A 27,193-nucleotide genomic window follows, 5' to 3' on the forward strand; every position below is an offset into this window, starting at 1 on the left:
TGAGAAACGATGTACAAATGCGCTTTACACAATTGATGTGTGTATGGATTGGGATAACAGTTGTATGAGCCCCTAATAAAATGTTAAAAAAAATAAAGAAAAGAAAACGGCTTACACAATATATAGCAGGTAAATCTAGTCCAGTTCAAGCCCATGGGTCAAATGTTAAGCAGAATGCTTCTTCTGATTCACTTAGCTGCAGAGGCTGATGAATCAAGAAGCAGGAATATGAAGCAGCAAGACCATAGGCTGTAGAGTCCAATAGTCCAAGATCAGCAGGTCAGATGGCAGGCTGCTAATAAGGTCCCAGGGTCAGCAAACAAGTCCAGGGATCAATAAGGCAGATACTGGAGCCAAAACCAGCGGAAGCAAACACACACACCACAGCTTCTGCTTGTACAAGAACTAGGCCAAACCCCGGCAAAAACTTCGTCAGGGGTTTTAGCAGAGTATTGAGTTGTTTCCCCCCTAATCTTATATCTGATTGGCTCCTCACAGCAGATGCCCTGATCGAGCTGATGACAGTGTGTTAGCTCACACTGTGGAAGATTGCTAGGCCTAAACTACTAAACCTGAGAATCCTGGCTGAGCCACGTTGAACAAACTCAACTGTCACAGTGGACAAAGGGTAATTCTGAGTGTAATTAGGAAGAATCTTAAGACAAACAATAAAAACTGCATTCGTGTGGAAGAAGGGCAGGAAAGTTGCAAGAGGGAATTGTTTTCCATCACCACCTACTCACTCTGAGGGTAGCATGAGCTGTCCTACGAGAACTTCTGTAGGAGACCGTACCACCTCCACTCTGTAGCCCTGCTCTCAGCCCTTCCGAGGTCTTGATGATCCCCCATACAAAGAACATTCAAAAGGAACATGATTTGAGTCCTCTGAGGATGTTAAACTGCCATTTTGACATGGTATGAATCAAAGAACACAGAATTCTCTGGAAAAGGGTTAGATATATCCAAGTACCTCGTATGAAATTTATAGCCATAGATGAAGGATATGGTGAGAAACAATAGCTTCTTATTCCTATATTTTTGGTTAGTAAAAATGTCTCTAATTTTAGAGGAAGACTTTATGACTTATACTTGTATATTTACCTGCAGACAAAGCCACACATTCCTCAGGATCCTCAAGTTGACTTGCCTGAGCCTCTTCCCCATACTGTTCTGAATCTGTTCAGATCGAGTGAACTTTACTTCTGCAGCCTCTGCCCTGTCCTACGAAGGTAAAGCTAGAAAACCTACATTAAGTACATCCTATATGACATCAGAAACACCCAAATGGAAGCTCAACAAGAAAAACAAATGAGAAATGTCACACCACAGCAAAACTTCAAGCCGATCCAGTCCATTCAAATAATACAATTCTTCCAACTATTCTGATTCAATAACTTGCCTCCTTAATTTAATCTTACCTTCTCAAGAAAAAGTATTAATTCTTCAAAATTGTCCATTTGAGCTTTGAACATAAAAAGAACTTATTTAACTATTCTAATTATGTAAATTTCAAAACTGAAATGGACTTGGAGTCTTCTGACAAGTTCATTTCAAACAATAACAAAAACAAATAAAAAATATATACAAGGAGGTACCCCTAAAAATTGGTGTGTTCCCCCTCACTAAGGCTATGCATTTAATTTTTTTTACAAAACAACCCTATTACCTTCAAAGTACTATCCATTACGCTTAATACATCTGTATGCTCTTACCCTCCTTATAAGGGTTACAAGGACTATAGATAGAAGAGCCATATCAAGTAATTCCACTTCACTGTAGAATCATTAGAACATCTAGTGAGTTTCAATCATTGATCTTTTGGTTAGCAACCAAGTGCTTAAAGACTGTGCAAGCAAGCTACCTCAGAGACAGGATTAAGGAGTGGTAAGTATCAAACCACTTGAGGGGTAAATACCATAACCAATACCTATCTTTATTTATACTTTAACTGTTTACAATATCAGACTCTATTAGAAAAAGGTTTCTTATTGTTTAATGCATGTGCTCCCTCCTTTGAACCCCTGTCTAATGAGCCCTGGTGGCATATTGGTTACAAATTGGGCTGCAATCCAAAAGGTCAGCATTTTGAAACCATCAGCCACTCTACAAGATTAAAGACAAAGCTTTCTGATCCTGTAAATAGTTACAGTCTCAGAAACTCACAGAGGCAGTTCAACCCTGTACTAGGGATCACTACGTGTCAACATCTACTCGATGACAGTGATTTTGAGTTTGAGGGACCCTTGTGTAGTTTTTGAGAGCATGGGTTTTCTGGTTATCTGTTTCTTCTTTTTTTCATTCTCCCAACTGCCAAAAAGAGTCCTAACAATATATTCAATAAAAGGAAAAGTACTGCCTTTTAGATTTGAGGGGAAATGTGAAGGCATTTTGGGTTCCATGCTCTGTTTTAACATGGGCAGCATGACCTGCGCTCAGATGAGTCTTGCTCTAAATGAGTAGAGCAGGAAAAAGAGTTGTACAGTTAGGGTATTTGAGACTTTGCAAATCTATATCTTCCCATATGTCCAGAAAAGACATATTTGAATGCTAGCAATAATTTCAAGAACTTCTAAAAACACCACTATGTCGCTCACCCTAAATCTGCCTGCGAGTAGACTTTAATAATTGGCTGTATGTTTGTAATCGCCAGGCTTTCAGTAGATAATAACTGAACTAGAGTTCCGTCCCTATCCATGGAAGTTTATTACCCGTGGAAGATACAAACCCCTGTTCTTCAGGAGATCAATGAGGTCAATGGGCACAGTTTTCAGGACAAAAGAGACACTTAGAAAAGAAAGCACACACCTGTCCTGATCCCTGGCCTTCCCAGACCAAGTGTGGAAAGAGACTGTAAAAGGATGAGTTAATCTCACTCTTTCTATTATCTAGAAAAGAGATACTGGGCTAAGAACTGTATTGACAAAAGAACAAAAATGTCAAAGGGTCAACCATGTACATCTACACCAAACTCACTGCTATCAAGTGGATGCCAATTCTATAGGACAGGGTAGAACTGCCCCTGTGAATTTCTGAGACTGTAACTCTTTATGGAAATAGAAAGCCCCATCTTTCTCCTGCAGAGTTGGAGGGGAACTGCTGACTTTCCAGCTATCAGTCCTATTCATAACCATTACACCACCAGGGCTCCATATATGTGTGTGTGTGTGTGTGTGTGTGTGTGTGTGTGTGTGTGTGTGTGTATATATATATATACACACACACATATATATATACATGTATATATACATATATATATCCAAGGTGACCTTAAAATAGTCTAGCTTTTAATGAAACCATAGAAACAAAAAAATAAATGCTTACCTACTTAGAGCCACACTTTTGAGGAATAGTTAATGAATGATCAATTCACGTAAACATCATAAACAAAAAATAAAACTTATCACTGAGCATCATTTGTGCGGTTCAAACATAATCTCTTGTAAACTTCTAACAACCCTATGAAAAATCATTATTCCAAATTTAGAAATGCAGAAACTGAGATTTTTAAATCACCTTGAGCAAAATTATTCCTTTCATATAATGGCAAGCAATCAAGAACCTGTCATTAGCTTCGATAACTAAAAGCACAGAACTGAAGCGCAAAGTGGTCCTCCACACACAAGAGGACTGTCATAGCCTGTTTAATAATGAGAACTTAATTATATGATAAAGGCAATTTCATAAATAACTATAAAAGAAAATATAGGAGCAATATAGGGTGAAAAAATAATCAATTAGCACATTTTAGAAAAATTAATTACTCTTGCTTCATCCAATTAAATACCAGAAAAGGCAAAAGTTATCTTTTCATCAAGCTATAAAAATAGATGAAAGAACTGAATATTCACAGAATCTCTGAGCAAAGAGTGACTTTTACATATTAGAAGCGCTGACAGTTCAATTATTATAAAAGATGTGTAGGATATGGTTAAATTTAAAAATGTTTTGTATGTAAAAACTAAAAAGGCAAAGTAAAGACTATCTCTGGATATATGATGGACATGGGATTAATATTTTTACTATATAAAAGAGAATATATGGACAAGAAATTGTTAAAGACCAGAAGACTTCATTGAATAACTGAACAAAGAATTAAAAAATCATCAAACGGAGGGAGGGGGAAAAATGAGGAGCTGATGTCAGGGACTCAAGTAGAAAGCAGATGGTTTGAGAATAATGATGGCAACAAATGTGCAAAGGTGCTTGACACAATGGATGTATGTATGGATTGTGATAAGTGTTGTACGTGTGTAGTATTAAATTAAAATGGCGTAGGGGGGTGGGGTGCCAGCACAATTGTACGGTTGAGATATATAAGTATTATATTAAAGTCATCGAGAGCATGAGAGATATCACAATGATGCAGTTAGACACATTACATGGTAGCATTGCTCACCTCAGCCCAGCTTTGTGGTCCACATGGAGAGAGGGGTAAGGGAAGGAGGGAGAGGGAACAAGGGAGAGGGGGAAGAGAGGGGAGCCAGAGAGAGTCTGAGAGGTTAGAGAGGTCCAAGAGATCAGAGAGTCAGAGATCAGAGCGCTCTATATTGCTGACTCATGCCTATATACCTTTGGGGGTGTGCACGCCCACCAATTACAGGTAAAGACATACGTCACAGGAAGGGGTTACACTATAGGTTACACAGTAATGAGGGGGTGGTCTCTGGCTCTCCATAGGAATCATTATCAGTAGGGTGCAAACCCCTCCTACAGGAACCAAGCTAATGGTCCCATGCTTCAGAGAGAAGTAGTCCATTGTCTCCAGCAGCAGGGAGCAGGCCTACCCCTGTGGTGGGATGAGACAGCAGTCTGGCAGCAAGGATCTGACCTCCCCCCACATACATGCTCCCAATAAAATGATTTAAAAAAAATCATCAAGCATATTACAATCAAGTTGATTCTGACTCATTGCAACCTTTATAAAAGTTCGAACTCCCTCATAGGTTTTCAAGGCTGTAAATCTTTCTCATCTTTCTCCCTCAGAAAGGCTGATGGGGTCAAACTGCTGACCTTTCCATTAGCAGCTCTGGACCACTGTGCCACCATGGGTCCCTCAGACACAGGGTACCATACTGTACCCATTGCTACTGAGTGATTCCAACTCATAGTACAGGGTACAACTGCTCCATCGGGTTTCCGAGGCTGTACATCTTTACAAAAGAAGACCGACTCATCTCTCTTCAGAGGAGCAGCCTAATAGTTAACCCACTACCATCATGGCTCCTTTAATGCGGCATGATCCTTTTAGAAAACAATGTGGCCATTTTCTGACAATCTTTCATGAAGGAATAGAGCCAAAATCTGGGACAGTGAAAGATACATACAAATGTGAGCAATATTTTATGACATTTATAAAACTACAAATAATCTAAACTGGATGGATAAATTAGGCCCTTTACATTAACAGTACCTTGATGATGTATAACACCCCAACCCCATGGGTGAAGGGAGAAAGCGGTTGCTGTAAGATATGAATATAATAATAATTTATACATTATCAAGGGTTCATGAAGGAGGAAGGATGGGGGAGGGAGGAAAAAATTAGGAACTGATACCAAGGGCTCAAATAGAAAGAAAATGTTTTGAGAATGATGATGGCAACAAATGTACAAATGTGCTTGCCACAGTGGATGTATGTATGAATTGTGATGAGTTGCACGAGCCCTAATAAAATGATTAAAAAAAGAAAAGGATGATGGCAACAAGTGTACAAATGTGCTTGACACAATGGATGTATGGATTGCTCTAAGTGCTGTAAGAGCCCCAATAAAATGATGGAAAAAAACAGTACCTTGAAAGCAGAACATGCCTTGTTCATGATGGGAGATCCGGCGCCCAGTGGTTAGGTACACTCATTACGTAAGCGTGAATGAAGACCGAAAGAAATGAAAAAGACACACACTTCATGGCACTTCAGAAAGTTTGTCGAAAAATGGAATTAAAAGGTAATGGAATTTTTACATAAATTTTTTAAAGCCCCTTCGTATTTGAAATGAAGGTTAAAACTAGGTAGCTGATGGTGTAATATTACGTAGACACAAGAATATGAAAACTCGATGAGCACTCTACCTTCTTTTTGAAAGCTGCATTCAGAAATCTGCGAGAAGGAAACATGTACCATGAACAGTCATATGTTCAATTATTCTTTATGAGGGTAACGTGTGCAGATGCAGGTACCTGAGTTGAACTATATGAGCTGAACACTCCATACAGAAAAAGAGAGACAGAACTTCAACAGCTCGGTACCCACTGTTCTATTTACAATCTATTAGTGGCCTATGAAATAAATTTTACAAGTCAAAACTAGAATCTTTTAACAGTTTTATTGGCATATAATTAACTTATCATCCAATGTAACAATTTAATCACATCAAGAAGAGCTGTACCAAAAAAAGAAGAGTTATACACTCATCACTACAATCAGTTTTAGAACATTTTCTTCATTTATTTATCTTTATTAGCTCCCCCCAACCTCCCATGCCACACCCCCAAGGAACTATGAATCCAGTTCCCGTCTGTTTAGCTTTACCTATCCTGGATTTAATATATAGAAAAACATTTTTTAAAAACTAACTAACAACAAAGTAAAACAGATAAAAAGCATCAATAGAAAAGAAAGCAGAAAACATTAAAAACTAGAACAAATTTTAAATGGATCAAAAGAGAGACCAAATGGCAATGTGTTAAATGTTAACCTAATCGCATCTGCAATGATTCACTTTCCAATTGCAAGGCAATTCACATGCCTAGTCTCTCTGGTCAGAGGGGATTCATCAGAGGCTTAATCCATGAACAACTAGAATTTTATGAAAGTTACAATAAAACAGTATCAGTATACATGTCACATAAAAAGGATATCATGTTAGAAAATTTTTCTTTCAGCTATATACAAGGAGGCTTCAAATGTTTATGAAAAATGAATTAAAAGAGAATCGAATTTTTCCATGAACTTTTTGAAGTCACCTCAGAAGTTGAGAATACAGGGAAATGTGAGTCTTGGGTAACAATGCTAAATATAGCCCTTACGATGATTTGTGGTTTAAAAAAGAGGGGTGGAGTCAAAAACACTGGAGAAACCAAGCTCTGACCTGGGTACCAAAAAACCACCCACAGCAAACTATTCAGTATTGAAAACAAAGGGCTCAGGGAGAGCAGCGCAGGGGGCTCCCGAGGGAGTGCAAAGGACAGACTCTGGGGCCAGAGCGTGTCACCCCATCGGACTTGATCGGAGGACATGCCTAGAGGTCAAAAATCAGACCTTGATCTAGTTACAGGTTTTTCTTTCTTTTTAAAAATATTTAAATGTTTTCTTTTTCTTTTTTTAATTAATTTATTCTTCTCTGGGTCATTGGTTTTCTTTCTTGTTGTGTTCTCTTTTGTCGCTTTGTAGCTATGCCTTGGTTTTTGGTGCATATTATTATCTCTACAGATCTATCTAGATAAGATAGGCTGGATGTACAGTCTGGAGGAGAAAACCACAGGACCAATGGTTCTGGGGGGACACGGGAGAGGGGAAGGCGGGGGTAAGAAGGTGATGCTGACCAACTCAGGGACAGGGGAGCAACAAGTGATCCAAAATTAGTGGCAAGGAGGGTGTGAAAGGCCTGGTAGGGATTCAGCAAGGGCAATGTAACAGAGATAAATTACTGAAACCCAAATGAAGGCTGAGCATGATAATGGGACAAGAGGAAAATAAAAGAAAATAGAGGAAAGAATTAGGGGGCAAAGGGCATTTATAGAGGTCTAAATACAGGCATGCACATATGTAAATATATTTATATAGGATGGTGGGGAAATAGATCTACGTACGTATATTTATAGTTTAGTATTAAGGCAGCAGATGGACATTGGACCTCCACTCAAGTACTTACTCAATGCAAGAACACTTTGTTCTATTAAATTGGCATTCCATGATGCACACCTTCCTGACATGATCGCTGAAGACAAATGTGTGCATAAGCAAAAGTGGTGAAGAAAGCTGATGGTGCCCAGCTATCAAAAGATATAGAGTCTGGGGTCTTAAAGGCTTGCAAGTAAACAAGCAGCCATCTAGCTCAGAAGCATGAAAGCCCACATGGAAGAAGCACACCAGCCTGTGTGTCCACGAGGTGCAGAAGGAACCAGGTATCAGACATCAAAGAACAAAAACTCAGTGGGTGCCCACCTTCCCAATATGATCACTATAGACAAATGTGTGCATAAGCAAATGTGGTGATATAGCGTATGGGGTCTTAAAGGTTTGCGGATAAACAAGCAGCCATCTAGCTCAGAAGCAACAAAGCCTACATGGAAGAAGCACACCAGCCTGTGTGACCACGAGTTGTCAAAGGGATTGGGTATCAGACATCAAATAACAAAAAAGCATATCATTGTAAATGAGGGTGAGTGCAGAGTGGAGACCCAAAGCTCATCTGTAGACAACTGGACACCCCCTTACTGAAGGGTTACGGGAAGGAGACAAGCCAGTCAGGGTGCAGGGTAGCAGTAATGAAACATACAACTTTCCTCTAGTTCTTAAATACTTCCTCCCCCCCATTATCATGATCCCAATTCTACCTTACAAATCTGGCTAGACCAGAGGATGTACATCGGTACAGATAAGAAATGGAAACACAGGGAATCCAAGACAGATGACCCCTTCAGGACCAGTGGTGAGAGTGGAGATACCTGGAGGGTAGAGGGAAGGTAGGGTAGAAAGAGGGAACCAATTACAAGGATCTACATATAACCTCCTCTCTGGGGGAGGGGCAACAGAAAAGTGGGTGAAGGGAGACGTCAGACAGTGTAATATATGGAAAAATAATAATAATTTATAAATTATCAAAGGTTCATGAGCGCGGGGAGGGAGGGGGAAAATGAGCTGATACTAAGGGCTCAAGTAGAAAGCAAATGTTTTGAGAATGATGATGGCAACAAATGTACAAATGTGCTTGACACAATGGATGGATGTATAGATTGTGATAAGAATTTTATGAGCCCCCAATAAAATGATTTTTTAAATTTTTTTTAAAAAAGAAAGGACTCTTCCAGGAGTAGGAATGTAATGAACCCAGTTCAACTAGACATTAGGCACCAGTACCACACAAATACATCTTAACATTTTATCCAGGAGCAAATAGCTGCTGCCGTCCACAGGCTCTGAAAGCATTGTTTTCCAGCTGCATCACCAAGAACTGACAAGTGGCCATCAGTGGACAGCTCTTACCCTCACACAAGGCTTTGGAACAAAGGGTCTGAAGAGTTTGCCCTAATCTAGCTACCACACTGTATGGGCACATCCGATGCCAGAAAACCCTGCCCTTTCCCTATCAGATGAAGAAAACTGAGGCTGGGGACTGAAAGGGCCTAGGACATGCCCAAGGTCAGTCATTCGCATCTGCTCCCAGAAAAAGTACATAAAAGCATAAAGCAGCCCTTCCTACCAAGAGACCAGGAGGCTACTTTTTTTCCTCTTTTTTCAGTCTTATTTATTAGTTTTTTACACTTCTAAATTAACTTTTGCTAATGACTAAATGAAGAGTTTGAATAAGTAAACTCTCTGACCTTAAAAAAAAAAAGGAAGAAAAGGTTAAAAGTGTTTGCTTAAGTTGCACAAAGGAGGTTTTTTTTCATGTGAGGAAATTTCTAGGTTAGTTGTATTCTCCCTGGAAGACCTCTTCATACAGAAACAAGTGTTGCCTCCTTTTTATTATCCTTTCTAATAAATAGGCTAAGGAACAGCTTGGTTTGATAGTCATTTTCTTTTCCAGTAGGCATACACTAAAATATAATTTAGTTTGATGTTACATATATTAACAGATCACTATTTGATATCAGTACTGATTTCTAAATGCGACTGTTTTTATATTCCAAAATACGTTTGTTTGTTATATTGTTTTTTTAATGGCATCAGGGTAATTCTCAACAATAAAGTATTTCTATCACTCAAAGCACGATGCAGAGTGAAGACTCATGGAAAGATGCCAACCAAGTCAAAATACTTACTTAAACATTTTTTCATCCTGTTTATTTGGAAATGATTCGATCTACAGTCCCTCCAGCTAATAAAAGCCCAGATTTTTACCCATCTATCTTTGCCAAAGAAAGTTTAGTGAAGCTGGAGGTTACAGACAGCTTGTCAACGTGGCAACCATTGGTTTCAGGAGAGTAAAAATTGTTATTCTCCAAATGTGCTTGACACAATGGGTGTACGGATTGTTATAAGAATTGTAAGAGCCCCCAGTAAAATGATTAAAAATAAATAAATAGATAGATAAATAGAAAAGAATTGCCACTCTCACATTTTCCATCCTGTTGCAATATCCAGATGAGTATTCACTGACAGCGATGTACTGAACAAAATACGGTTTAACTACATGAATCAAGTAGGAAATTCAGAGCCATCAGAAGCTAGTAAACTTCCTTGGAACAAGTTTTTCATAGTGATCTTTTCTTAAAAACTCCATCTGTATTCTGTCTTTTTGAGACATAAAGGCTGACTACACTTCCAGACATATTACTGGTAAAAAAAAAAGATTGCCTCATATTATAAATGTAGTGTACGGGCTAATGTTTAGCAATCATATGGGACAAATTCACCACCATGTGATGCAGCTCAAGTCCATGGCTGAACGTTTCACTATATTCTCATCAAAGCTAGCATAGATGGGAGTCTTTAATTGTGCTGATTTGAGACTTCACAATATTTCTTTAAGAAGTTCCTAATGGTGTCCAACAGATCAGGTACCAGGCATCAAAGAACAAAAAAATCACATCACTGTGAATGAGGGGGAGTGCAGAGTGTGGACCCAATGCCCATCTGTAGGCAACTAGACATCCTCTTACAGAAGGGTTGATGGGAGCAATGATGAAACGTACAACTTTCCTCTAGTTCTTAAATGTTCTTCCCTCCCACCCACTCCCCACTATCATGATCCCAATTCTACCTTAAAAATCCGGCTAGACCAGAGGATGTACACTGGTACAGATAGCAACTGGAAACACAGGGAATCCAGGACAGATGAACCCCTCAGGACCAGTGGTGAGAAGGGCAAAACCTGGAGGGTGAAGGGAAGGTGGGGTAGAAAGATGGAAACGATTACAAGGATCTACATATAACCTCCTCCCTGGGGGACGGACAACGGAGAAGTGGGTGAAGGGGGACATGGGACCATGTAAGATATGACAAAATAATAATAATTTATAAATTATCAAGGGTTCATGGGGGAGGGGGAGGAGGGAGGGAGGGGGGAAATGAGGAGCAGATACGAGGGGCTCAAATAGAAAGCAAATATTTTGAAAATGATGAGGGAAACAAATGTACAAATGTGCTTGACACAATGGATGTAAGTGTGGAATGTGATGAGTTGTACGAGCCCCCAATAAAATGCTTTAATAAAAAATAAATAAATAAAAAGATTTTTTAAAATTCCTCAACTTTCAGATCTATGCTTGCACAAGGAGAAAGACATGAGCTTCCATTAAAAATATTTTTGATTCAAATGTTACAAAATAAATGATACACAGAACTTCATTAGAGGCTCAACTAAGCTGAACTAAAGTCAATTAGAGAAAGTAATGACTGAAGAAAGAGAACTGACTGAGATCGGTGCAATTTCACAATAAGCATCAGTGGTAAAACAGTGGGAGGACTCATATGATAAAGTGAGAGATTTTATTTTCACATGTCTTTTTAAGAAATAGTCAAGTAGTCAGAGGGGGGTAAATGGGCCTTAGAGATTCCCAAATTGTATATGACCCTGGCCTAAAGTAAGTATCTCTCTGATTCTACCTCAGTTATCTTTGCTCATGGAAACTAAATCTGTCCTGAGGTCCATTCACTTTAAACAAATGATGAATCTGCTTTACCTAATTTAGTCAAAAAACACACACTGCTTATTTCCTATGTGATAAGCAATGTTAACTGGGTTTACTGATACAGAGCTCTGAGCCCCTTTGACCCACTGCAAGGGTTCTGCCCTCAGAGAACTTACAAAGAACACAGCTTAAAATGCATAAATCGATCTATTATAAAGTCAAAATTTTAAAAGGCGGCCCCTCAAATCATTCTCCTAAATTCTTGCACTTAAACAGGTTTCAAGAATAGGTTTTCCCTATCATGTTTATATCCAAGGAGACACAAATTTGCCAGATGTCTCAAATTGTGCCACCCAGAATTTAACACGGTCATCGTGGAAGACTTCAGAGAAAACTACCTGTTTAAAAAAAGAAAGAAAGAAAACTACCTGCTTCCCTGTTCTGTACACAAGATAATCAGGTTAGTATCATATTATCAAATAAAAATGAAATTGGAAATCTTCTTTGCTTCTTGTCATAGATTGTTCATAAAGCTCTCTCTCTTCCATTCTGGACAAATACATGCATACAGATTTCAGGCTTAAGAGCAGAATTTTACATATACTAGCACATCAGGCCCGGGTTCAGCCTGTTGGGAGATTTTGATTCTGACTTTCACCAGACAACATTGTATTATGAATGTTTTCATCTAAGTACTCTGCATTATAATCCAGAAAACTGGACACTTCAGACTGCTAAATACACCGTTTTTGTTTTTTAACAGACTGATTTTAAATCATTCAACTTCTTTTTTCTGGAATACTACATACTGAATAATGCTCATTTTGGCAGACATTAGAAGGCCTTCACAAATACTATTCCCGTTTTCCCTCTGCTGTATATCCCTCCTTAAGCACAGACACATAATTTGCATTGGCCAGTGAAATTCGAGCTAAAGAGACGCATGTCACTTCAGACAGAAGCCTTTAATAGCCAGTGTGCATTTTGTCATTTGTCTACTGCCTGTACTGGACAATTGGCAATCACTTACCACATGTAGCTATTTAGATTTTAATTAAAAGTATTCAATATTTAATTTAATATAAAATTTTATTTCATATAAAATTTAAATTCTTGAGTCGCCCTGTTGTTTTGTGTTGATTCTGACTCATAGTAGAGTCACTGGTAGAGTCGAACTGCCCCATATGGTTTTCTTGGCTGTGATCTTCATGGAAGCAGATTGCCAGGTTTTTCTACCACTGGGTGGGTCCAAACCACCATCTTCCAGTTAACAGCCAAGCCCTGAAATATGTGTACTATTAGGACCTCCCCTTTCACTTCCCACAAGTGCTTGATGATACCATGTTGAGCAACCCAGATACAGAACATTTCCAAAACCACAGAAAGTTCTATTGTGCAGCACAGTTGTAGACAATTGTGCAAGTATGTTCGATCAGCCTAGATTCAGAATGACTGATCAGCAAGGGTAAATCAAGAAGTATTGCTACTACCATTCTAGTTCATACATGCACAAGTTTATTACAAACAAAATGTGGTTCAACATGTCTCTGCCATCAGTGAATGACTGCAGACACGTTTCCTCAGTAATACACTTGATCCTCAGGGTACCTTCACAAAATTTTTTTTTTAAAACATCTTTTGTTCCATAGAAGTAACATTTTGGTATAAAGCTTATCTCAAATTTTTAACAAAGCTTGTGGATATCTTCCCAAATTATTATTTTTTCTTTGAAAATCATTAAAGCTTGCTAACAACTTTATAATTATGGTGCTCCACATAAAATATCAGGGGTTTTGGTAGATGTAGCATTTTTAAGGAAGTCCAAGGAACTTCAAAGAAGAACCGGGGGCTGGGGGGCAGAAGACCATCAATCTCTATGAATGAAGAAACAGATGGAAGCCTGTAGACAACAGCTACGCAAATTAGGGTTCCAAATATTCAGAATATTCTATTTTAAATAAACAGCAAACTTTCAATTTGATGAGTGTCAAACTATTGACCAAATATCAGCTACCTCAAAGAGCTGATCTTCTTTTAAGCAAGATGAGGCTCTCCAGTCCTGTAAAGAGTTACATACACTCTTGGAAACCCAAAGGGTCGCTGAGAGTCAGAATCAACTCCATAGCAGTGAGTTCAGCTTAAATTAAAATAATCTAGCCAGGTGCACCTGACACAAGCCATATGAGGTAGTTAGTTTATTGTGCCAACCTGGCCGATAAATACATGTGGGGTTATTGAAGGGCAGAGGGATATATGACTCAGTGAGCCTTGCCTTTCTAGTTTCGGGTCTCTTGCTTTGTGATGGTCGGACCATGGTGCAGCTGCCTTCGCCAGTTCCCTGCTTCAGCCGGCAAGACTCACCACCCCCTCCAAGACATCCCTGAGGAGAAGCCACATGAACCTAACTCGATGCAGCCCTGGGTGCTGGAGCAGCTGTGTGGAGACCCCCCGCCAGCACTGACATGCTTACACATTCACTGACTCAGCTTTCCTCCTGCAGTCGGCATCATTGTGTCTGTGTTGTGAGATGGAAGAGGACATTGGGGACTGGTATTGGACATCTGGGTTAATGGGTTAATGTTGGACTTGTGGGCTTGGGCAGCACTGAGTTGGGATGTTTTCTAGATGCGTACTTAACCTTTATATAAAACTCTTATACATGAGTTGCTGTGGATTTGTTGCTCTAAGTACCCAGACTAACACACCACAGTATTTTCAATTGCCTCATAGGCATGCAACATTGAATAAGGAAGACCCAAGAAGAACTGATGCATTTGAGGTAGTGCTAGAGAATATTTAAAGTACCATGGAATGCTAAAAGAAGAAAACAACCTGTCTTGGAAAAAGTGAGGCTAGAATGGCCCTTAAAAGCACGGAGAGTGAGACTCTGTTGTACATACTTTGGACATGTTGTCAGGACAGACTACTCCCTGCAGAAGGGCACCATGCTTGGTAAACTGGAGGGGCGGTGAAAAAGAAGAAGGCCCTAAATGAGATGGGTTGATGCAGTAGCTTCAACAATGGGCTCAGGCAGAGGACTGGGCAATGTTTGGTTCTGTGCATGGGATAGCTATGGGTCAGCACCGATTTGACGGTTCCTAACAACAGCAGTATATCCTGAGCATACACAAGATATTGTTGAATTTTGTTAATCTCATTCTTTCCATTCAAATGACCACTGCCTCAGATTAAGCAATTTATGCATTTAACTAACATTAATTGAGTACCTACTATGTGCCAGTTCTAGGCCCTGAGCAGTATCTGACTATGTAGTCACATGGCCTTCTCCTCTACTACAGTATAATCTCATTCTGCCTCCTTTTAGAAGGATCCCTGTGATTTACACTAGGACTACAGGGATAATCCTAGATAAATGGTCCATCTGAAGATCCCCGATGTAAGCCTCCCTGCAAAGCTTCTTTCACCATTGGTGGAAGTGTGTTTAAAGGTTTGCAATACTAGGACCTGGAAATCTGGGGGCTATTATTCAGCAGGAGGGCCAAAGAGTAAGGAAATAACTTGCTGAGACTGTTCCATCAGGGTGCCGGCAAACATGAAGGCTTGGGAGCCAGGTTGCCTGGGTCCCCATCACAGCTCTGCACCATTAGTTCTGTAATCACTTCTTTAAAAAAGATTAAAAATATATTATTGTGAATTAGGTGAAGACCTGGAGAGGAAATCATCAGTTTCACATTGAACACGTCACAATATTGTTCCACCTCACCCACCGCAATCCCCTCACGTGCACCCTCATTCCGTTTCTCCTGTTCCCAGTCCTCTTTCTTTCCTAAGTCTCTGAACTTGGTCCTTGAGTAAGTGCTGCCCTCCTGATGTTAAAGAGTTGATTAGTCTAACACAGGGGTGAGCTCAGTTTCAGACCTGAGAGGTGAATAAGGGCCCATGGTCTCAGCAGGGGTCCTGCAAGTCGCTATACAACAAGTAAGCCCGGGTTCTTTGAGGATTTTGAGTTCCGTTTTATATTTTTCTCCCACGGCCTCCTAAAGTGACCCTTTACAGAGCTCTTGGTAGTGGTAGCTAAGCACCATTTAGTTCTTACTGGTCTCAGGGTTGTCAAGACTGAGGGCTGTGTGATCCACTAGTCCAGGGAAGTAATTGCGTATTTACTTCTTTCCCGTTTCATCATGCTTCTTTCCTGCAGACATTGATACTAAACCTTAGAGATTGTGGTTTGCTTCATTAACTAGTTGATTATCAATTCTAGTTTCTAAAATTTCCCTCCACTAAATTGTGAACTCTCATGGTGACCCTATAAGACAACAAAGAACGGCCCCTATATATCCAAAGATGTAAATCTTGAAAGAGCAGAGCCTCATCTTCCCCGCCCCCCCCCCAGCCCCCCAGGTAGGAGCAGCTGAGGGGTTCAATCTGCCGATCTTGCAGTTAGCAGTTCCACACATAATGAGTCTGACTCAATGGCAGTGGGTCTACATTACGAACATCTTGGAAAAAAGACCTTGTCATTCTCCCCAGTTTTGTGTGCACACATCTGTGGATCACACTGGAAACTCAATGGCAGCAATGCATAAACTTTCAAGTCTTAAGCTTTTGAAAAAGCTCCCAATCCGATCATTATCCCTCAAGTGTATACTTGTCCATATAAGGCTTCCTCCATAGATTCTCATAAAACTCATTCAATAAGTATTAAACATCTACATTAATTGATTAAATATCTACATTACTTTCAGCAACCACAACAAAAGGCAGATGAACTGCTGATACAACAGCTGTTTGTGGAGGGGCTGCTATGTGCCAAGAACTAAGACAAACTCTAATGGCATTACAACGATTGAACCAAACACAGCTCCTTACAGGGCGAATGGAGAAAAGAAACAGACACATAGTATCTATAGCGCTGTTTAAAATAGAAAATGTTAAAAGTGTTTTAAAAGGTATAAAGGGCTGTTGGGGTCAGAGGTCAAAAAAGTAGCCCCAAGTTTTGTAAGAACTTACAGAATACTATCATTCAGTCATGCTAATACTCTGTGGACCATAACAAATTATAGATAGCCTTGAGAAGAATGGGAATCCCAGAACACTACATCGTGCTCCTTAAAACCTGTACATGGATCAAGGTGCAGTTGTGTGAACAGAAGAAAAGCATACTCCGTGGTTTGAAATCAGGAAAGGTGTGTGTCTGGGTTGAATTCTCTCACCATACTTATTCAATCTGCATGTTAATCAAATAATCACAGAAGCTAGATTATGTAAGAAAAGTGTGGCATCAAGACTGAAGGAAGGTTTATTAACAACCTGTGATATGTAGGTAACATAGCCTTGCTTGCTGAAAGTGAGGAAGATTTGAAAGACTTGCTGATGAAGATCAAGGGCGACAGTCTTCAACATGGATTACATCTCAATGTAAAAAAAAACTAAAATCCTCACAGCTGATAACAAAGACTGAAGTTATCAAGGATTTCATCTTACTTGGATCCATAGTCAGTGTTCATGGAAGCAGTAGTCATGAAACCAAACAATACATTGCATGGGGTAAATCTGCTGCATAAGACCTCTTTAAAAGTGTTGAAAGGCAAGGATGTTACTTTGAGGACTTAGATGCGCCTGACTCAAGCCATGGTTTTTTCAATAGCCTCATCTGCATGTGAAAGTTGGACACTGTATAAGGAAGAATGAAGAAGAATCAATGCATTTTAATTATGTTGGTGACAATCTACTCCACAGCATCATTCCCAGGGCTACAAAGTGCAGTCTCGGACAGTGGTTCTCAACTTTCCTAATGTCGCAACCCTTTAACACAGTTCCTCATGTTGTGGTGACCCCCCAACCATAAAATTATTTTTGTTGCTACTTCATCACTGTGATTTTGCTACTGTTATGAATCAGGCGACCCCCAAAGAGGTTGCGACACACAGGTTGAGAACCACTGCTCTAACAACATTATTCTGTAACAGACATTATAAGTGGTTTAAAAGTTACTAGTTGCTAGCACAAGTGGTTAAATGTAATGGTTTATATAACACTGTCCTATATTCACCTCAAATCTATACACACTCCTACAGGAGTGCTCAGTGAACTCCAATGGAGACTGAAGTCTAGAAGGGGGTGATGGGTAGGTCTGTCTTTGAGAAAGGGGTTATACCTCCGTTGGTGAGTAAATCAGGTGGAGCAACATGCCACCAGGAAAAACGCCCAACATTCCTTATATTAGCACACCACGCGGAAAATACAACCAGCATTCAGTTCCTAATTGGGTGCTTTTGACCTATTTTCTATCCAGCCCTTGGTGATCAAGGTTGCATGCTACAGACAAGCAGAATTTAGATTTGGCTTTTTGAGGTTCACAATATCCTTCACAGGCCATACCAAGACTATTAAAAAAAATCCTGAGCAAACTGGACTTTATCTTAAACTCACTTGTAGCTAATTTAAGAAACTACATATGCCTTGCACTTAAGGCTGAAACTCCCTAGTGTCAGAAGCAGATGACTGCTATCCCAGAGTTAGGGATTTGGAGGTCAATGGTCTTTGGTTCGGACCTCTAGCTTTGAGGGTACCCAATGACTGTGACTTGGAACCATCCTATTAGCTTTTGTGTTCTCTTTGCTTTTTATGACTTGTCTTAGTCTAGCAGGCATAAGTCTGTCTTTGTGAAGGAGGTTTACTAAAGTTCTGTCTTATACCCATCCCTCATGGTTTGCATAAATCGTGTCCAGTCACTTGAAATTTTTATCTATACAGGTCAACAATCCTAGTATTTTTATCTAAAAAGCTGTTCCATACATCAACAGAATTAGTATATGCCCCACGGGGATGATTTATATTGTTCCCGAACAAAAGGATAATGATGTCTCTAAAGTGAACCAAGGACACATACAAACCATAGATACATGAATGGATTTTGAGCTCAAACTTAATTGTAGCCCAAATGTAAGAACAACTAGTTCTTATGACATGGCCCTCCTCAATGCATGCCCTCATGAAAAAAATCACTGAAGCTATGTGTGCTATAGCAAAGTGTGAACAAGAAATCAGATGATACCTGGCTATTAGAAAAAAGATGTGTCTGGGAATTTAAAGACCTGTCTTAAAATAAGCAACCATCTATGTGAGGTGATAGCCAAATCCACATGGAAGAGCACGCCAGCCTGTGTGATCCAAAGTTTATAAATAATAAAACCCAAGACTGGAGGAGTGACTGAATGGTATTAGAGCTGAAATTCTGAGCACTCAGTTTGCAGAAGGCTATGAATGATGACAGCAAAAGCCCAAATCAACTTGCAGATTCACCACATGATTAAGCCTCCAGTAGATGTCCTGTGACCATTAACCAGGCTGTGAATAACCTCGCATCAGAGTGTGCATTGGAAAGTGGACTAATGCAGACGTTAGGGTAAAATTTAACACTGTATCATTTGCTCTCCCTATGGACCCACTTTTAATTTGCTCTAGTTTTTATTGTCTTCTGTTAGCTTTTCAAGTGGTTTTTCTGTTTTGTATATCTGTGTTTTATTTTATTTTTATGGAATTTTTTTGTTTCTGTGTTTTTGTATGTTTTTCTTTATATGAAATCTAGGATAGGTACATCTACAGAAACAGTAACTAGATTAATAGTTTCTTGGAGTTATGGCAGGAGAGATTGGGAAGAAATGGGGAGCTAATGAACACAAGAAAAAGGAAAATGTTCCCAAAGTGACAGTGGTGATAACTGCACAACTCAAATATGTTTCTACTATTGAATTGTATGATATGTGAATTGTATGTCAGGGCTGTGACCTTTCAGAAGCAGATTGTCAGGCCTGCCTCCCAAGACACCTCTGAGTGGGTTCAAAATGCCAACCTTTGACCAGTGACCAAGCACTGAACTGTTTGTATCCTGATACTCAAATAATGAATAGGCCAGGATTTCAGTGTGGGTCTTGTTCATTTAACATTAATTCTCCATAATAAATTTATATTCTTTACATTGTTAACTAAGAAAATGAAAATTAAGCTAGGCATTGCTAAGCACCCTGGTGGCACAGTAGGTTATACTTCAGCTGCTAATCACTAGGCTCAAACCTAACACCACTCCGTAAGAGAAAGATGAGCTTGTCTGCTCCCATAAAGATTTGCAGCCTCGGAATCCCTTAAGAAACTGTTGTACTTTGTCTTACAGGGTCACTGTGAATCTGAATGGGTTGATGGCAGTGTTGGTTTTCTCTCATATAGACCACTTCAACATTTCTGAAACACACCCTACTGAACTAATCATTCCTGCAAGATAAACACACTGGAATGGGAATCAGGAGACAAGGAATTAATATTGGCTCTCTCAACAAGAAGTGAATTTGGATAGTTAACAAACAAGCTCTCTGACCCAAATTTCCTTGTCAGTAAAATCAAGCATTAGAGAAAATACTCTACTACCCCTACCCCTTTCAACTCAAAGAAAAAATTACCACTATCTCTATTCCCAAATCATCAAGCTAAGAAAAAATGCCAAGACTATTATAAAAGGGGTTTAGGTTTAACTATCTTTTCCTTTCCTGATTTGATTCAATGAACTTAGAGATTTCCCATAAGAGGTTAAGTCATTTTATCCCCAGTAGTTACAGACTGGGAAAGAGATGCCAACAATATATTTCTTTAAAAACAAGTTAATTTGGGTCCAGAAGCAGTATCTACAATAAGAATTTTCTCTATTGAAATATTTAACTTGGCAAGATATGACAAAATACCCATTTATAAACTATCAAGGGCTCATGAAGGAGGGGGGAGCGGGGAGGGAGGGGAAAAATGAGGACCTAATGTCGGGGGTTTAAATGGAGAGAAAATGTTTTGAGAAATGATGTACAAATGCGCTTTACACAATTGATGTGTGTATGGATTGGGATAACAGTTGTATGAGCCCCTAATAAAATGTTAAAAAAGAAAAAAAAAAAGAAATATTTAACTCATATAAGCCTTCTTTCAGTCATGAATTTCTTCTGCTCATTACTGACTGCTTGCCTTTGGTGTATGTCTACAGTGTTTTCCTTTGGATCTATATAGGTAATGAACCAAGTGCCATTTGTATCAAGTGTGATGTCAATAAAAATATATCATTAATATGCTCATGTAATACTGTGGGGCCTAAAATATGTATAGCAGGCAAATGTTTTAAGGCCACACTACATATAAAGTAATAAAATGGCTGTTCAGACAGTAATGAATAATATTTTCTTGCTTTACGTCTGCACTTTTGAGTCACAAAGGAAAAAATTAATCTCCACCAGAATATGATTTGAATTCAAATGCAGGAAACCTATCTTTTCTGTGAAGATAGTTCTCACGTCCTTCTAGTGTTACTTTTTAAAAATTATTGCTAGTAAGTGACCACAACTACTATGTTCAGCTAGCATTTCTCTCTGGAAATTAGCATTGCCAGCCTTAAGTTTGCATAAGACATTAAGTTGAAGCCACAACAGTTATTGTCTGATTGCAGGAGAATGCTGAAGGCAAAACAACTTGCTCCACTTTGCAAAGTGAGCAACACAGAGTAAAAAGAAAGGAAGTTGGCAAAGGAAAGGCACTCAAGAGCTACTTGCACTACTGGTTCTATGCATGTTCTAGACACTTCCCTTGGAATAAAAAGGAAAGGAGATGGCACCCTTAGAAGCCCAAAGTTACTCTTCTCACAAGTTCCAATTTTCACAGAATTCATCGTAAGATCCAGTGAGAGAAGGAAACTGGCATTTGCTTTCTCAACTTGGAGTCCTACGAAGCCGAGAGAACCCCAAAGTGCTTTGTCGGGTAAAGGCTGTTCAGAGCATCATCCGCATGCACACACCTCCGGGCCAGGGCGGCTCCGCCCTCTCCCTCCTAGCGTTCCCAGGACTGGACTCGAGGACGATGTCCCGCGCACCAGCAGCCGGGGCCACTCGGACTCGGGGCCGGCAGTGACAGCGGCGCAGGCTGGCTGGCAGCACTGCCAGGATGCGCAGTGCAAGACTCCAGTAGGCGGTAGACACGTCTCACGTCCCCACTCGCGTGGACCCAGAGGCTCAGCCTCCAAAGCTACGCGGGGAAGCTGCCGGCCCGGCCCGCCCCTCGTCCAGGCAGATCGCCAGCGGTCCCTACCTGTCCTCCGAGACGCTGATGACGCCCTCCTCCTTGGGCACGATCACGGCCATATTCACCACCTCTTGGGACCCCTCGACCCGCTGCAGCAGGATGGGCTTGCGGGTCAGCGCCTTGGGCTGGATCTCCGCCGCCATCGGAGGAGGGGGCGCGGCGAGGCCAGGCTACCGAGAGCGCTCGGGAACCAGCGCAGGCTTTGGTTTGCCGGAGCGGGACGCCAGGGACCAGCGCTCATAGCCCGGCGCTGCGGAGAACAAATCTGGGCTGCCGGATTCGGGCACAGCCACCGCCGGAGCCCCAACCCCGGAGCCCAGACCAAAGGCAGGGGTGGAGAACTGGGGGGCGGGGCCTGGCGGGGGTGGGGCGGGGCCGGCCTCAGGGGGTGCCCACTGGTGGGCGCGAGGGCGGCAGCACTTCCGGGAGGGTGGTGCAGGAGGAGGAGGAGCTCGAGGAGGGGGCGGGGCTCTGGAGGCACAGTGCGCGTGCGCCCATCAACCCTCTTTCCAACCAAGCCCTCTGCACGGCTCAAACCCTGCTGCGGTGACGTTAGGACGCACGTGACTTCCATCCACCTCCGTTTAGATGTCTTATCTGCTGCCTCCACAACGAAGTCAGAGTCCCCTCCTCCGCATTATGCTGCAAACGGGCGTGTTTGTGCACCCCTGGGTATACACCCCCTGGGAACGCGCTTGACATAAGCCCCCGTCCCTCTGAATTTCTTAGAAAGGGGATGGAGGGCCCTCAGTGCCACTGAGTTGATTCTGACTCGTAGGTATGCTGCAGGATAGGGTAAAACTAACCCTGTAGGTTCCTGAGACTAGATCTTTACAGTATGAAGATAGCCTTATCTTTCTCCCGCGGAGCAGCCGGTGGATTCAAACTGCTGACCTTAGAGTTAACCTAATTCTTTAAAGCACCAGACCCTTCAGGTGGTGGGAGTGGGAGACCAGCGAGGCAAGTCGGAAGGAAAGCAGTTGGGAGGTGACTGGGCATGCGCGAAGTTTACCTGTTGTTTGCTTCTTTAACAATGAGGCGATGCATATGCTCCCAGCATGCACCCTACAATGGCCCTAAGGCCTCCTGGGAGTTGTAGTTTTAAAGCACCTCCTCTAGGACTACCATGACCTGTCACTTTATCAGTTGCGCCCCGCCCATGGTTACAGGATACTGCTCAAAAACTGTCGCACCTGGAGCAAGGAAAGAAGAGACTATTCTCAGCAGGGAGGGAGTTTAAAGATGGTTAATAGTGTCAGTCTCCTCATTTTCTTAATTGACTATACTACTAGCTCACAATAGTGAGCTATACTATTGTATATATACTATTATACAATTAACTATACTACTAGTTCATATAGGCAATTGAACTTTAACGCAGGTCACCATTCTCCTAGTTTCGACCGCTGACCTGTTCCCTGGCAATCCAGTGACTTTAGCCTGCCATAGAGAGAAATAGGGTTAACTAAACCAAACTAAACGCACTGCCATCTAGTCGATTCCAACTCATAGCAACCCTAGGCCAGGGTAGAACTGCCCTTGTGGGTTTCCAAAGCTGTAACTACAGAATAGAAAGCCTCTGCCATAACCCACCCAGCAGTTTCAAACTGCTTCCCTTGCAGTTAGCAGCCCAATGCTCAACTACTATGCCACCACCATTGAATGAACTTAGGCCCCGGACATTCCCTGAACTAACTAGCTGCAGAATGCTTAGAGTCAATGTTGTAGGATTTCAGATGACAAAACTCTGAAAGTCAGCATAATAATATGCTAGGACTGGACAAAAAAAATCGGAATGGTCTTGTGGAAATGGATTTCGAGGCAGATTTTGGCAGTGAAAGAGTATGGTACAAGGACCTGTCTTAAAGCACACAATACAACTAACTCTTCACCACCTCTGATCTTCGCAGATCCTGTACAGCCTTTCAAATGGGGAGTCTGATATCTTCCAGCTGTGGAACGTGATGTTTCCCATCAATTCAACTGGGATATTAGCACTCACCTTACAGACTCATGAGGCTGACAAACAGCACGTTTTAAGTGCCCACGTATGCAACAATAGATCTTCTTTAGTACTAGTGACAGTTATAATTTTGACCCATAAGCTTTCCCTGGGGGAACATCTCTTAAAAAAAAAATGGCAATGGCTGTTCCACCCCAGCCCTTGTGGGAATTAGAACCTATTGGGAAGGGGTAGGAAAGGGGGAGTATGGCAGTCCTAACTCTGACCCTCAAATCTTCAGAGACAAGAGTATCCATGTTTAGAAATAGTGAGTAACTACTTGGTGCTAGGCAGTAGGGCACAGTTTGAACAGGAAAGCTAAAAACCCTACTGCTGTGAAGTCAATTCTGACTCATAGTGACACTATATAGGGTTTACAAAACGGCAAGTCTCTATGGATTGTGATAAGAGTTGTATGAGCCCCTAATAAAATGATTTAAAAAACTGCAAGTCTTTTCCAGAGCAGATAGCCTCATCTTCCTCCTGAGGAGTGGCTTGCAATTAGTGGTCCAATAGTTATGCCACAGCATCATTAGGGTTCCTTCTGAATAACGTCTCCATTCTCAAGGATGCCAGAGATCGCTAGGCATAGATGAGAGAACAGGCTATGATCATACAGTGACTATGTCAAGAGTTGTAATGAGGGACACATGGGGCCAGGAAAAGCAGAAGTACCAAACCTGGCTTGGGATGGCAGTGAAAACATGGGGTTATAGAAGAAAGATTGACCAGAGACAGTGCAATCTACACAGGGTCTTGAAAGTGTAATCAGCAGTAAACAAGTTATTGTTTTATGTTTTGTTGGTTACATTGGTTTGAATAGGGAAGAGGTGAGTAAAAGGCCTGTGGGCAAACACAGCATGATTATTATAGATGAACTTTAATACTGTTAGAATAGTGACTGAGGCTAACAGCAGTGGGAGGTGAAGAGGAAGACATTACTGGACCTGAATATGGAACCATGGCCTGATGCACCTTGTTCTTAGAAAAGGGTGCTCTCTGGCCACGTTCCACTTCATTCTCAGATGAGATGGCACTCAATTACAGACCATAAATGCCAATACAATATGGTAGCTGCTATAATGGCTTTACAATCAAGTGCATTACCTCCGTTATAGAGCCCTGATGGCATAGTGGATTGATTACACATTAGGTTGCTAACCCAAAGTGAGCAGTTCAAGCCCACCAGCTACTCCTTGGAAGAATGGTGTTGCTTTCTGCTCCTATGAAAATGTATGGCCTTGGAAACCCACAGAGGCCATTCTACCCTGACCTATAAGGTCCTCATGAGTTTCAATCAACTCAATAGCAGCAAGTTTTGAGTTTATAAAGTACACAAGCCCCAGAGACCCAAACACGAGTCCACAGAAAGCTAGAGTAGCATGCCCTTTGGACATTTTTTTTGGCAGAACTAAAAGAGCTTTGCACCATTGCTCAAGCAGTGCAAAGGCCAAGGGGCCATGTGGCTGAGAAGCCAAGGACCAGGGAGAGGTTTGCCTTGGGTCATAGCTGAGGAGACACTCTCTTTATTGGAATAATAGTTCCCTGGGCATTTCTGGTTCTCAGTTACAACCTGCTAGCTTAACTAATACACCCTATAGTCATAAGTATGGTCTGTGAGGTCTTTGTGGACATTGCAATTAATTTTCAAACCCAGCAGAGAAGCAGTGTGTCTTAGGAGAAATGGTTATAAAATGACAGAAACTGCCTGAAGAAGAAAAGATAATGGACTTATTAGCAAAGACTTTAAAACAGAAGTATTAAATATGTTCAAAGATTTAAAGTAAAACATGGACAAGAACTAAAGAACACCAGAGAAACAATATAGGGGGACAAAACAAGAATTTCTATAAAGAGAACTTTTAAAAAGAGAAGCACAAATATTGTACTGAAAAGAACAATAATGAAAAACTATAAAATCCATTAGAGGGATACAACAACACATTTAACTGGAAGAATTAAAAATCCATACACTGAACTATAGGCAACTTGAAATTGCTGGGTCTGAGGAGCAAAATAAGAAGATCATTTAAAAGTGGCTTCAGCTGTAGATCAACAGGGAGCTGTCCAAACGTGGAGTCAGATGCAGAAGAGAGCAGGGATATCAGTGCTAACATCACATGGGTCTTCGCTGAAAGCAAAGAACACCAGAAAGATGTCTACTTGTGTTTTATTGACTGCTCAGAAACATGCAACTATGTGGGTCGTAAAAAAAATTTGGATCACATTGAGAAGTATGAGGATTCCATAACGTTTCATTGTACTCATGCAGAACCTATACATGGACCCAGGGGCAGTCAGTCAAACAGAACAAGGGAATACTATGTAATTTAAAATAAGAAAAGGTGTGATTCAGAGTTTTATCCTTTCACCCTACTTATTCAATCTGCATGTTGAGCAAATAATCTGAGAAGCTGGACTACAAGGAAGACTTACTAACCAGCTGCCACGTGCAGATGATGCATCTTGTTGGCTGAAAGTGAAGAGGACTTGAAGCACTTGCCAATCAAAGACTCCAGCTTTCAGTATGGATTGCAACTCAATGTAAAGAAATTCTCACAATTGGACATAATGATGAATGGAGAAAATGTTGAAGTTGTCATGAATTTCCTTTTGCTTAGATCCACAATGAAGGCTCATGGAAGTAGCAGTCAAGAAATCAAACAAAGTATTACATTGGGGAAATCTGCTGCACCAGGACTCTTTAAGGTGTTGGAAAGCAAGAATGTCACTTTAAGGACTAAGGTGCATGTGACCCAAGTCATGAATGAGTAAGGAAGACCAATTTGAATTATGATGTTGACAAAGAATATTGAAAGTACAGTTGACTTCCAAAAGAATTAAAAAATCTATATTAGAAGAGGTGTAATCAGAACATATCTTGGCAGCAGGATAGACTTATTTCTACTTATTATGTCTGACATGAATTATAATATAAAGGCATAAAAAGTTATAAGCTTGTGTTATCAATCCACTGTATATGGATAAAGTTTGTGAAAATGACAACATAACAGAAGGAGAAGGGAGAGAAATTGGCTTTTGCATATTATTAAAAGTAAGTACTAATTTTTATAAATACTTAAAAGATTTTCTTCAATCTATTTATAGTGAAATAGGCAAAGGTTTAAATTGGTATCAATTTATATAAGATGTTTTATATACCAAAATCCAAATTCACTGCCATCAAGTCAATTCCAATGCATAGAGACTGTATATAGGATGTTAAATGTAACCCATGGTAGTCACAAAGAAAATACCTAACTATTTATACACAAAAGGAAATAAGAATCAAAATTATTCACTAACAAAAAAAATCTAAATACA

At 40.6% G+C, this 27,193-nt stretch overlaps 1 protein-coding gene across 3 annotated transcripts in view; it reads right to left on the minus strand.

Moving 5' to 3' along the window:
• WDFY2 (WD repeat and FYVE domain containing 2) overlaps positions 1–22,132 on the minus strand; it is a 206,353-nt gene extending 184,221 nt beyond the window's left edge. For all 3 annotated transcript variants that reach the window (XR_006679435.1, XM_045283770.1, XM_004704266.2), the window contains exon 1: positions 21,874–22,132. Coding sequence is in view for 2 of the 3 variants with exons in the window: in XM_045283770.1 (XP_045139705.1) it covers positions 21,874–22,010 (137 nt within the window). In the remaining variant the exon portion in view is untranslated. The remainder of the gene's footprint in view (positions 1–21,873) is intronic.
• Between the last annotated feature and the right edge of the window lie 5,061 nt (positions 22,133–27,193).

Source organism: Echinops telfairi, unplaced genomic scaffold (assembly GCF_000313985.2).
Source record: "Echinops telfairi isolate 266 unplaced genomic scaffold, ASM31398v2 ScPeMD7_7467;HRSCAF=8505_0, whole genome shotgun sequence".
NCBI lineage: Eukaryota > Metazoa > Chordata > Mammalia > Afrosoricida > Tenrecidae > Echinops > Echinops telfairi.